Source organism: Urocitellus parryii, chromosome 2, assembly GCF_045843805.1.
Source record: "Urocitellus parryii isolate mUroPar1 chromosome 2, mUroPar1.hap1, whole genome shotgun sequence".
Lineage (NCBI taxonomy): Eukaryota > Metazoa > Chordata > Mammalia > Rodentia > Sciuridae > Urocitellus > Urocitellus parryii.
The window spans coordinates 173,034,781-173,047,546 of NC_135532.1; the positions used below are offsets into that span (position 1 = coordinate 173,034,781).

Here is a 12,766-nt window from a genome sequence, read left to right on the forward strand (position 1 = left end):
CCCTCCTCCCAAAAAACAAACAAACAAATGAAAACCAGGTTGGAGATCTGTACACTCCCAATGGTCAGAAAAAGAAAACAGCTACCAAGGTTCTTTCTACCTAAAAGGTTTTGTGGTTGTTTGAACTACTTTCTCTCATTTTAACCCAGATTCAAAGAGGAAGTGCAGGGCTCTGTGGAATTTTAAAAAGAAATGAATTCAGCCAAAATGCAGTGTCATGATAAAAGTTATAATATGTAGTAGAGCTGCAAAACTTCAACTCAAGTTACAATCAGTAGGCCTAACATTTTTGGAAACTGCCACCAAAATGAGTGAGCTTAGCTATCTGGGTTAAGATGAAAAAAAATTCTAGGTGAATCTAAGCCAATCACAACATGCAGCCCTGCCTTAAGTACTGTTGCTCCTTTTCTCAATTCTGATTACTAATAGTTGAAAGAGGTAGGGCATGCCTGTAATCCCAGTGACTCTGGAGGCTGAAGCAGAAGGATGGCAAATTAGAGAAATGCCTAGGCAATTCAGCAAGACCCTGCCTCAAAATAAAAAGAGCTAAGGATGTAGCTCAGTGGTAGAGTGTTTTTGGATTAAATTCCCAGTACTGCAGGGGAGGGGGAGGGGGATGATTGTGGTCCACCTGTGTCTGAGCTAAGTACTGTGAAGGAATCAAGTATATCATACAAACCTTATTCAAGGAATGTTACAATTTAACTACAAAACATGACATAAGCCATTACCACAGAACAGTACTTGGTTAAATGCCTGAAGGGAGACTTGAACTGAAGCTGAAAGGATTTAAACAAGCAAAAAAACAAACCAAATCAAAACAAAACAAAACAACAACAAAAAAACGACTGGGTGGGAAGAAGGCAGGCAGGTACTTGCAGGATGGGAGAACAGGATTAAAGCAAGCAAAGTAATGAAATAACTTGAAAATAAACCTTCATTTTTGTTTTCAGAAAACCCTTAACATCTCTCCAATGCCTTTGTCTGGCTCTCCTACCAATTTCTCCCCAAATCTTTAGATACTGGTTCCCAAAGTGTGGACCTTGGACAAGCAGTATCATCCATTTGGAAACTAAATTGCCATTCTGAGGACTCATGTCAGACCTACTGAGTCAGAAAGGGAGACGGGGCAGCAATCTTCGTTTTTTAACAAGTGCTTCAGATACACACTCAGTGTGAAAACCACTGCTATGGTATTACCGGCTAAGCACGGAAATGTGATGCTGCTGAGTGCCTAACTCGGCCACTCTGCAGGGTGTCGGAAGCTAATAACAGTCCCAGCCCTGTAAGCGCTCAGTCTCGGTCCCAATTTCGCCTTCTCTTCCAAAACACCCCCTCGGAATCATTACCCTCTACTGTGACTCTCCCTCATCACTTTACTATCACCCGGCCAGCTCCCGCCCTTCCTTCGCCCTACCTCCGTGTCAGAGGGGACGTGGTGCCGGCAGGGCGGCGAGGTGCCCACGGAGATGGGAATAGACGTGGTGCTTGCCGGCAGGCCGCCTAACAGTAGTAAAACTCCTCTGACGCACAAAGAAGCACTCCAGCGCCACCGGCTAAGAGCTGGGCCCGACCCGGAGTAACACACTCCTCCACCCCATTCGGCCGCCATCTTCGGCCGAGCGTCGTTACCATGGAGTGCGTGACGCCTCCGTGCCCGGGACCAGCCCCGCCCCTCGCCGCTCCAGGGACCAGCCCGAGAAAAGGAAAGAAAAGCAGTTTTTCGATTGGCTAGTGTCATCTACAAGACGATAGCAGGTCGTGTCCATAGCGTCTCATTGCGCAGAGCCAGCCAGTAAATGGTATTTAAAGGCTCACGTGGGCTGCGCAGTGGAAACCGGAAAGACTAGCGGTGGTAGGCGGGTGATGGAGTACGTAGGTGTCCTTACCAAGGAGGTTTTTCGCTCCTTTTAATTCATGAGATTTGCCGTAACTAGATGCCAGTTCTCAAATGGACATACGTACAGCTGCAAAATATTTTATAATGTAGTCCTGTGTGAAAAGTGAAGAACACTTTTGTCACGAATTTTAGTCCCATTTATCAAGTAACGTCATTTCCTACAAAATCAGTTATGTTCTTTACTGTTTTACTGAACCCCAAACCTTTTTTGTTTTTTAATACCAGGGTTTGAACCCACGGGCGCTTAACCACTGAGCCACACCTCCCCCGCTTTTTGTATTTTATTTAGAGACAGGGTCTCCCCGAGTTGCCCAGGGCCTCGCCAAATTGCTAAGGCTGGCTTTCAACTGGTGATCCTCTTGCCTCAGCCTCCAGAGCTGCTGGGATAACAGGTGTGCGCCACTGCACCCGGCTAACCAAGAATTAAGATATTGGCCATTTGTGGAAACTACCTTAAAAACTGAAAAATGTCACAACTCTTCCTGTGGTCCATGAAAGCAAAGAACTAAAAGCAGAAACTGGAAAGAGTGGAGCTGTAGCTCAGTTGTAAAGCACTTCAGTAGAATGTGTGAAGCTAAATCCAATAATCCCCAGCAAAACATCAGGAACTGAAAACATCTTAAATATTACTCCACAGAAACTGAATATTGTAAATTGCTAGGAAATGTCGTTGTCAGAAATAAAACCTTCAATTTACAATGCTAGTTGAGATGGTGTACTCAAAAGAAGGGTGTGATCGTGCTGTATTACCATTTTACAGGTTGAGTCATTATTTACTGGTATACTAAATCAAAATTTTTTAAAACATGATTTTTCCACTGCTAAAAGCACAAACAATTCAGTTGGCAGAGTGCTTGCTTCACATGCACAAGGCCATGGGTTCAATCCTCAGCAGCAAACAAAAAAAAGCACAAACAATATATTAAGGCTTCCTGTACCATGATGGATAAAAGGCTTTTGATTGCATAGTGGACATATTCTAGTATTAGAAAGCCCATTTTTGTGAACTATGCAATCCCTCCAGTGGCAGATTTGGCCAAAGTACCTTTTAACTTGAGTAGGGGTACAGGAAGACAATGCACTTTCACAATCATTGCATTGTGTTCATAAAGAACACGTATTTGCTCTACCAGCACGTGAAGCCCTGGGTTTGATCCTCAGCACCACATATAAAGGTATTGTGTACAACTAAAAAGTAAAAAATACTAAAAAAAAAAAAAAACCCCACACACATTTGCACATGCAGCTCATTTGCCACGGCATACTCAGGTTACCTAAGGATGCTGTCAGTTCTTTTCCTGAATTTCTCAAAAGCACATTTATCCACCTTCAACCCTCTCCTAGTATTGTTCAGACCAGTCTTCAGCTCCCAGTTATGGAGACCTCTGCTCCCTTTTCTCCTGTGCCTAACCAGACCTGAAACCTCCATTTGACTTCCTGGATGCCACAAGTTAGTGTCCTACATGGTCCTAAAAAAATTTTTTTAATACTTTTAATTGTTGACAGACCTTTATTTATGAGATGCTGAGAATCAAACCCAGTGCCTCACAGATGCAAGTCAAGTTCACTATCCCTGAGTGACAACTCCAGCCCCTCAATTATTTTTGGTGGTCCTGGGGATTGAACCCAGGGACTTACACTAGCATGGAGCCACATAGCTCCAAGCCCACTTTGTCAAACCTTTGTTACCACTACAAAACCACCTTCTGCTCTCCTAGCTCTGTAAACATGTCATTATCCATTCAGCCACCAAAGCCAAGACCTGTTATCTTTTAAGCCTCCATTCCTAGTGTTTAGGGGATCTGCTCTACTCTGGTTATCAAAAACCAGTTAAGACTGCAAAGCCTGATTTTTCCCCCCTTTCAGTTATCCCTTTTCTAGGACACAAGATCTTTCGTAACATGGCAGCTTTTAGCTTTAAAGACTCCCAATCACTGCCCCAAAAGGTTTATTAGCCACACTAAATGACCCAATTTGAATGGCTCAAATGCCTCAAGATCTTTGTGTCATCACCACCACCTTGTTTCCTTCATTTTATATAAGCCATTTTATTTATATGCCTCTATCCCTGAGTACTGAAATACCAATCATATCTACCTGGCTTTTTGGAAAACAATTGGGAGTTGGTTCACGACAAGATACCTTTCTTGCTCTTGAACCCACACTTTCTAAGTTCAATTTCCTTAGAGTTCTACTAATCAAATTCTAGTTGTCCATTAAATGCACAGCTCTGGCAAAAAGCTGACCAATGGCTGAAGGCTGCTACTCCAATGCATTGCTTTTGCTTGAGGCCACACTCCCAATGAATGAAACTGATAAGAGTGTAAATCCCAATCATTACAAGAAATTGGGTTCCTTCGATGGCCACTTGAGCTTTAGTACAACTACTGAATACTGCATCAATCAGAATTCTACAACCATACTGCAAAATGATTTATTGCATAATTATAAGCACATCTTTGAAATCTAAAATATTCTTTTAAAATTTTTAGTTGTAGGGCTGGCTGGGGTTGTGGCTCATAGCACTTGCCTGGCATGCATGAAGCCCTGGGTCTAATCGTCAGCAGCACAAATAAATAAATACATAAATCATTAAATAATTTAGAAGTCCACTGACAACTAAAAAAATATGAAAAAAAAATTTTTGGTTGGATCAACCCAGTACCTCACACATACTAGGCAAGCACTCCTACCACTGGATCAAAAACCCTAGCCCCTAAAATTTAAATATCAATGTAATTTCTACTGAAATTATTCCCAATTCCATTTTCACTCATAAGCTTCCCAACCAATCTATACTGTATATATAGTATACTATTAAAAATCTATACTGTATATACTATTAAAAAACTTTTTTGGGGTGGGGTAATACTAGGGATGAAAGAGTCTGATGCACTCTACCACTGAGCTACATCCCCAGACCTTTTAAGCGATAATTTTATGCTTCTTTCACTTCCCACTTTCCCCAAAGCCTATTTATTTCCTCCAAAAATGCCCATTAAGGTATTCATGTTAACCTGTTACTTTCTAAATCCCTGTAACTGCCTCATACTGTCCATTATATATAGCCCTGATTTCCTTGTACTTTGAAGATGCTGAAAAACCTCCATCATTTTAAGCATATAGCGAAATCAATTGAAGACAATTAAGTTTTTTGAGCCACTGAACAAAAAAATACAAGAACACAAATCCATCTTTATTTTCCATTTTAAATCCTTGAGGGGTACAGCATCTAGGGAAAAAAGAGAACATTAGGTCAATGTTATATACAAATTTACAAATGTTACTGATTGCCATAACATGAATTAATCTCTTATGATCCCACTTTTATCTGAAATTTTTTCCCTATACTACAGATTGAACCTAGGGCCTCACGTATGCTAAATAAGCACTCAACTACTGGGCTACAACCCTAGCCTCCTTAGTCATCTCTGAAAGGTATCCAATGACATATTCTGGCGGTTCCTGAGAACCAAGTTGTGTAGCATTCAGTTTATAAGAGAATATGCTCAAGAACCTACTCTTAAAAAAGGAATTACCGGGGCTTGGGGTATAGCTCTATGATTGAAGGCTTGCCTAGCTCTCACAAGGCCCTTGGTTCTATCCTCAATACCGAAAATTAAAATAATTTAAAATGCATTGTGAGAATATTTAATTTTGCTTCTTAGAGTAAGAATCCTCTGATGAGAAAGCTCAAATGCTCAGCAAGGCTCTACAGTATCCCTATGACCCAAAGATTATGGTCAACTAAAAATGGATCCTAATAAAGAAAAAGCAGGAGTTATTTGAGGAAAAACAGTTTCAGGATTTGGAGTCTAAGACTAAACCTCAGAATGTTTTCTTCATGTACAAAACAAAGTTGATAACATCTAAAGGCTGAACAAAGATGCTTATAATCCCAGGGGCTGAAGCTCACAAGTTTGTTGCCCAGGCAATTTGACAAGACCCTGCCTTAAGATAAAAGTAAAAAGCGTAGGGATATAGCTCAGTGTTTTGAGTGCCCCTGGGTTCAATCTCCAGTACTAAAAAAAAAAAAAAAAAAAAAGAAATGAAATTATTTTTCCTCAAGTAGCTTTGGCAAAACTGAAATTTAGGCACAAATTTTCTGTTTTTGTACTGAGGATTATTATTAACCCAGGGGTGCTTTATGGCTGAGCTATACCCCCAGCCCTTTATTTTTTTATTTTGAGACAAGGTCTCATTACATTGCTGAGGACAGTCTTGAACTTGTGATCCTCCTGCCCCTGGAGTCACTGGGATTACAGACATGTGCCGCCATGCACAGATGGGCACAATTTGTTTGAACACTTTGCCTTCACCTTCCTATAAGATGCCAAATCAGATGTTATGTAATACTCATTAGCTACACTATAGTCACTGATTTGGGCACAATTTACTAGCTTCATTTTATACTCAAAAAAATCCTTAGAAGTTACAGCTCAACCTCTTGAGCTTAGTTTGTCTCAGAAGAGGGCTGTTTTGCTAAAAATTTCTACTTACCACACGGATTCTGTGTCCAATGGCCTTAGCAGGAAGGTTGCTTCGGAATTTGGCCCGAACCATGCCACTATTTCCATGGGCACGAGTTACCTTTCCCCAGATTACTCTGGTTTTGTTTGGTTTGCCACCAGGAGTCACTGTGTTGCTGATTTTAAAAGGGAATAAAAAAGGAAGGAGAACTCACATAAACAATATAGTCTCATACAAGTTCATGGTTACTAACCTCTAGTACCTCTCAAACTTGGTTACCCACTGAGTATGTCTGGAACACTTTTAATTCCAGATAAAATAACTATTGTATACCAGGCACCTTTATCAGGGGATGACCATGGCAGAGAGAAGGAACAGCATATGCTAAAGAGCTGAAGGGGGGCTGGGGAGATAATTCAGTAGAAGAGTGCTTAGTTTGCATTCACAAGGTCCTGATTTCAATCCCCAGCACCCCTACTCATCGCAGGGGCACACACACAACCCCTACACCAAAAACCTTAAATAATAACCCCAAGTTAGGGAGACTGTAGGTACAAAGTGGTGAGCCCTAGCCTGGGACAAGAGCAAAAATGTGGAGTCCTCAATGTACATGTTCTTAAGAGGCTCCTCATTGAGACTTTAGCTTTTTTTTTTAACTGAATGAGATGACCCACTGGGGTTTACAACCTACATGTGATGGAACTAGAAATTTTAAAGGAATACTGACTAAACAGGAAAAGGAGGCCAGAGATTTTAACTGGTCTGGAGTGAGCTAAAAACCCCAGGATTAAGTTGGGCCTGGTGGCACACTCCTGTAATCCCAGTGATTGGGAAGGCTGAGGCAAGAGAAGAGCAAATTCAAAACCAGCTCAAGCAACTCAGGAAGACCCTATCTCCAAATAAAATAAAAGGGCTGAAATCCGAATTCCATGAACCAACGCATCAATCTGCCAGGATGAAACCAACCACATGTGTTAACTTAAAAATCTCAAAAAAGGGGAAGGGTATGTCTCAGTAGTAGAGTGCCCCTGAGTTCAATCCCCAGTACACCACCACCCCCACAAGCCCAGTATTAAAATCACGTTTGGGCTGCGGTTACAGCTAGGGGCTTGTGAAAAACCCTGGGTTCAATCCCCACACACACATACACAAAATATAACATCTAAAAGCATACATGAAAAATATCTAAAAGAACAAAACTAACTAAGGTACGTGAAAAAAGCATTACATAAACCATTAAGAGTAAATAGCTGCTTCTTGAAACTTCTTGAGTGACAGCTGTGGTTTTTCCCAGTGCAACACTACCCACAATAGGTTTAAAAAAAACAACACCTCCTGTAACTTCCCATGAAGTTCCTTAAAAGGATCAAAGCAGAAGCCACGGCAGTACCAATTACTTTACCAACATTATTTACCCTTTCAATAGAAAAATAAGGCAAAGTAAAAATTCCAAGGCACACAGTAGTATAAACTTACTTTTTTGCTTTGTACACATAAGCACATCTTTTGCCCAAATAGAACTCGGTTTCATCTCTGGCATAAACACCTTCAATTTTTAGAAGAGCTGTGTGCTCCCTTTGGTTCCGGAGACCCCGCTTATAGCCAGCAAAAATGGCTTTGCACCACAACCTAAGAAACACACGATACATGTTACGTTAAATGTAACTGTTAAAATATCTCGGTTGTCTTCCTAAACCATCAAGATGATTTGACTTGTGAGGGCCCCCATCTGAAAGTTACTCATAGCAAACACCAAATTTTAACCAGCATATAGGTTTACCTCTAAAAGTGGCGTGGGGAGAGAAAAAAAATATATTTAAGAAGCATACCTTCCAGACATATCTGTCTTTTAGAAGTCCTGTTCCCAGCAGGCCTTAAAACAAACAAAACTAAGTTTAAAACCATGCAACACAAGTTTCTCACCTGTCATTTTTCTTAAGCCTCTCAGGCAAATTCCTTTTTGACCCATTTCATGGGAATATGGGGAAGCGTAATGCACCTACATGAAGCGCAGAGCTTGGCGAAACATTCAAACCTCAGAGAATGAATGATACCTAAGCAAACTCCAAAATGAGGACAGTAACTAAGAAGCAAAACCACACATTGAAGAACGCCTAAAAGCCGCAATCGGAAGCCCTGAGCTAACTCATGCCGCTATCAGTAACAGATAAAATTCACTGAAAAATGAAGATTTACGTACGAAGCTGGCGGTAAAATACACAGAAGACATTTGCTCTAGCTAAGAGAAAAGTTGAGGTTGTAAACATGCAAAAGTATGGAATGGGAGCAAATGAAAAAAAAAAAGGCAGCTTCAAGGAACCACTGCTTCACAAGCAACTGCATAAGGAGTGACAATTTTACCCCGCTTGGGCTACCAAATCCCCTATAATTACCGCAGCGCTCATTCACCAGGTGTTAGGAGCCTAGCACAATCAGTCTCTCATCTCCGCCATCCCGTCCTCCTTCTTCCCGAAACCCACAGAAATCACTGGCAAGCAGAGTCTCCGAACCGAATCGGTGCCTCGCCACGGTATATGGGTAAACCCAACCCAGTTATTTGCCTCCAAAGCTCACCAGCGAGGGGTTTACTCACCTCCACAGCCTCCAAGATGGCGGAAAAGGGAAGGCGAGGCCCCGCCGCATGGCCTTGTGGGATAAACATTGCTCAGCCCCGCCCCTAACTTAGGCATCCTCCGCGGCCGCCAGAAAAACTAGTCCTAGAAGTCGTCTTCGGACTGAAAAAGTCACTTTCAGGAGCACTCATATAAATTTTCCCAAAGTCTTTTCATCTTTGCAAGCTACAAACTGTAGTGTTTGAGAACAGAGAGAGGCAAAGTTGTTAGCCAGCTAAAGGAGGAGCGAAAACGGTCTCCTCCCCTCTATGTTGCCATAGCAACATCTTAGCTTGTTTCCGAAGGCGAGAGGTGCTGCAGGTAAAGCTGGACCGGGGAACGTTCGTCCCCGCCTTAGATATCACACTTTTGATTCTCAAACATAAGGAATGTCTTTCCCTCCTTCCTCAGAGAAGTAGGACCAAGGGAGACCTACGGATCCTACCTTAGACTTGAAGAGAAAGGCTGGGAGCCCGAAGGCAGGATGAGCAATTCCTTCCCTACTTCCCCGCACTTTACCTTCCTTTCCCTCTACTCCTTTCACTTTTAAATGAAACTACTTAAAAGCTGGGCGTAGTGGCCCAGTCCTGTGGTTCCAGCTACCCGGAATGCTGAGGCGGGAAAATCGCTTGAGCCCGCGAGTTCGAGACCAGCCTGGGCCACATCGTGAGACATCCCCCTCCCGCCCATCCCAAATAATGAGAGAAATGCCTTTAAAAGTTATCGCCCTCCTTTGCTTTTATTCGGAGGGAGAGCATGTATGTCCAGCGAAGGAGAATTCTTTGAGCTGACAAACTCGGGGCGCCCGCGTCCTGCCATGCTTAATAGGTCTCATAAATACTTGTAAGATTAGAATGAGATGGATTGGAGGAGTCAGAGGTTTACATTTCCTAATTATTGCGCATTTACTTGGGTAGCCCTATAGATTAATTTATTCAACAACTAGTTTATTGAATGGCTACCAAGGATCGAGAATTGTAGGACGCTGCAATAAACAAAAATCTGTTCTCATGGAGCTTACATCATACTGTGGGGAGCAAGAAAACGAGCAAGTAAAATATATGGTACATTAGAAAGTGATAACTTTTGTGGAGAAAAATTAAGAGGCTTCTTTTTTTTTTTTTTTTCTTCTCTGGCATTGGAAGTCATTTGAAGGTTCTGAACTAAAGAGTGACTAGGTCTGATGGGTTCACTGTGTTGAGACTGAAGAGAAGCAGGGGAAGCAGCAGGAAGACCTGTTAGGAGGCTACTCTTATGGTCCTGTTGAGAGATGATGGACATTCAGTACAGGTGATTAGTCCTGAAATTCTGAATATTTTAAATGTATTGCTGATACATAATTAATGAGAGAGAGGAGTAAAGGACAACTCCAACATTTTATGAAATAAATGTATGTCACATTTAAAATCAGATACTCTATTAAATACAACAGGATAGGGTTCTGTTCCTTGTAACCCACCATCCCATCCAGTTTTCTCTGTCCCAGAAATATACTAGAAATTCTGCTACTTAAGAGATTCATTCTTCAGCAGCACATATTCTAAAATTAGAATGGTGCAGAGAAGATTTAGCATGGCCCCTGCGCAAGGATGACACACAAATTTTTGTGAGGCATTCCACACTTGTAAAGTACGTAGAAGTTTATTTGACAATAGCATATTCCTTTTGAGAAAATAGACTTCAAGGTACAATGGATAGCACCCAATATTAAAATTGTGACTTTTATGCAAAAATATTTGTGTAATCTATGAAATGAGAACTGAGTATAGTTACACGTGAAATGCTGTGTGCAAATATGTCATTAGTGTGTACCTCAGATTTGAGAACATGCCAGCATGATTCTCCTCTTTAACTTAGAAAAGAAAGATTCATTCCTGGAGGTATTAAATACTTATTGTGCACGGTGCCTGTGCTTACAATACAATAGTGAGATTTATTGTTATGGTTCCTGCTCTCATGAAACCTAACAGACTATTGGGTAAAATTGACATAAACATTACAAATTGTAAGGAGAGCTTTGCAGAGTTCTATGATTACTTGAATAGAGGAAGCATGATCCATCTTTTTGGGTCAGGGAAAGAAACACCTAGAGAAGTGACATCTAAGGCATTTTTCAAACTGCAGGTGATGATGCATTAGTAGATCATGATCATACTTTTTAAAATAAAATGTAAAACAATAAAACAAAGTATCACATGTTAAGTTATTTTATGAAACTTCTTTCAGTGTGTTAAATACAACACTGTGTGTGTGTCTGTGTGTGTGTGTGTGTGTGTGTGTGTGTGTGTGTGTGTATCTGGCATGGTAAGAGTTTAGTGAAGTACCTTACAAACATATAGGCAAGAATAAAATTTAAAGAGATAATGCAGTCTCTAGGCACAGGGAAAGAAGTTGTTACCTAAGCCAGGAGTGGGGTGAGGGTTTGCCGGCAGGAGCCATGACCTTCAATAGAGAAACAGCCAACCAAAGATAATATGTCAGGGAGGGAGCTGGGAAGAAAAATAACTTGACATGACTCTCTTGCACCTGGATCTCTTTCTGGACTCTCTCATTGATGGATTTCATATGAATCAGTCTTAAGAGCACAGAAATTGATGGAGATTGAATTTATAGAGGTAAATAGTAGGTGTCTCAAAAAATGCTACTGTTTTAAGTTGGTATCTAATGGGTTCAGTAGGATTTTACTAGGTGAAAAGATGAAAAGAATGAAGGAATAGCATGTGGAAGAGAGCAAGATTCATAGAATTGAAAGAAACCCTTCAGGCTAAAGACAAGAGCAAGAAAACAGCATTGCCAGATGGGTCTGGATCATGCAGACTTATGGACCAAGTTAAGAATTTTGGTCCTTGATCTAAGATAATGGGAAAACATGGAAGAGTCCTAAGGAGAGATATGTTTGTGTTTTAAATTTTTAAAATATTCTTTTACTAGGCCTGTCTGTGAACACCTGTAATCTCAGCTACTTGGGAGGTTGAGTCAGGAAGATCACAAATCTGGGGCTAGCCTCTGCAACTTAGCAAGATGCTATCTCAAAAAATAAAAAGGTCTGGGATGTAGCTTAGTGGTAGTACTAAGTACTACAAAAAGGAGAAGAACAGGAAGAGGAGAAGAAAAGGAGTGCATATATCTTCAGGTTTTGTAGAATAATAATTAAGCTGACTACTTGTTAGACCTGTATCCCATAATATCAGTATTTCTTTTATACCAGGGACTGCTCTACTAAGCAAAGTGAGAGGATAAACCACAGCTCTTATAATTTTTAAATTTTCTTTTAAAGGGAATATAAATAATTGAAACATCATTCAGCACTCCCTTAAACTAATCTCAAATGTTTCCTTCTCATTCTAGTTGACTGCCTTTTTGTGAGATTATTAAATACATTGTGGAGGATAACAAAACTAAAGAAGAATGGAAGAGTATGTTCAAAATTCTAATTCATTGTATATGTGTGTATGTTTTTAGTTATGCTTTATGGTAATTTTTTATGTGCTCTTTATCTATTGCTGTTTAACAAATTGCCCTAAAACTTTGTGATTTAAAAATGTAAACATGGGCTGGGGATGTGGCTCAAGCGGTAGCACGCTTGCCTGGCATGCGTGCGTCCTGGGTTTGATCCCCAGCACCACATACAAACAAAGATGTTGTGTCCGCCGAAAACTGAAAAATAAATATTGAAATTCTCTCTCTCTCTCTCTCTCTCTCTCTCTCTCTCTCTCTCTCTCTCTCAAAAATAAAAAATAAAAATGTAAACATTTATTATTTTACATAGTATCTGTGGGTCAAG

General features: G+C 40.8%; 3 protein-coding genes and 1 non-coding gene across 7 annotated transcripts in view; 2 read left to right on the forward strand and 2 right to left on the reverse strand.

Annotated features, from left to right (window-relative positions):
• Lmln (leishmanolysin like peptidase) overlaps window positions 1-1,635 on the reverse strand; it is an 81,022-nt gene extending 79,387 nt beyond the window's left edge. The window contains exon 1 of one of the 2 annotated variants that reach the window (XM_026396132.2): window positions 1,418-1,635. In XM_026396132.2, coding sequence (XP_026251917.2) covers window positions 1,418-1,612 — 195 coding nt within the window. In that variant the 5' untranslated portion in view covers window positions 1,613-1,635. The remainder of the gene's footprint in view (window positions 1-1,417) is intronic. The other variant, XM_077794866.1, reaches the window with a different exon arrangement.
• A 3,428-nt stretch (window positions 1,636-5,063) lies between these two features.
• On the reverse strand, window positions 5,064-8,994 carry Rpl35a (ribosomal protein L35a). 3 transcript variants are annotated; one of them, XM_026394706.2, is made up of 5 exons: window positions 8,964-8,994; window positions 8,200-8,243; window positions 7,847-7,999; window positions 6,401-6,545; window positions 5,064-5,132 (listed from the first exon to the last, which is right to left on the reverse strand). In XM_026394706.2, exons 2-5 carry the CDS (start codon window positions 8,208-8,210, stop codon window positions 5,109-5,111), a joined length of 333 nt encoding a protein of 110 aa, XP_026250491.1. In that variant the 5' UTR covers window positions 8,211-8,243; window positions 8,964-8,994; the 3' UTR covers window positions 5,064-5,108. The 3 variants fall into 3 exon arrangements, with proteins under 3 accessions (XP_026250491.1, XP_077651000.1, XP_026250498.1); XM_077794874.1 differs by lacking the exon at window positions 8,964-8,994 and adding an exon at window positions 8,780-8,953; XM_026394713.2 differs by lacking the exon at window positions 8,964-8,994 and adding an exon at window positions 8,764-8,953.
• A 1,216-nt stretch (window positions 8,995-10,210) lies between these two features.
• Window positions 10,211-12,766, forward strand: part of Drc9 (dynein regulatory complex subunit 9) — a 41,533-nt gene continuing 38,977 nt past the window's right edge. Inside the window, exons 1-2 of the mRNA XM_026395594.1 lie at window positions 10,211-10,272; window positions 12,331-12,398. Coding sequence (XP_026251379.1) covers window positions 12,391-12,398 — 8 coding nt within the window. The 5' untranslated portion in view covers window positions 10,211-10,272; window positions 12,331-12,390. The remainder of the gene's footprint in view (window positions 10,273-12,330; window positions 12,399-12,766) is intronic.
• Window positions 10,503-10,608, forward strand: LOC113188278 (U6 spliceosomal RNA). Its single transcript, XR_003301523.1, has one exon. It is a non-coding gene; the product is annotated as a U6 spliceosomal RNA (small nuclear RNA).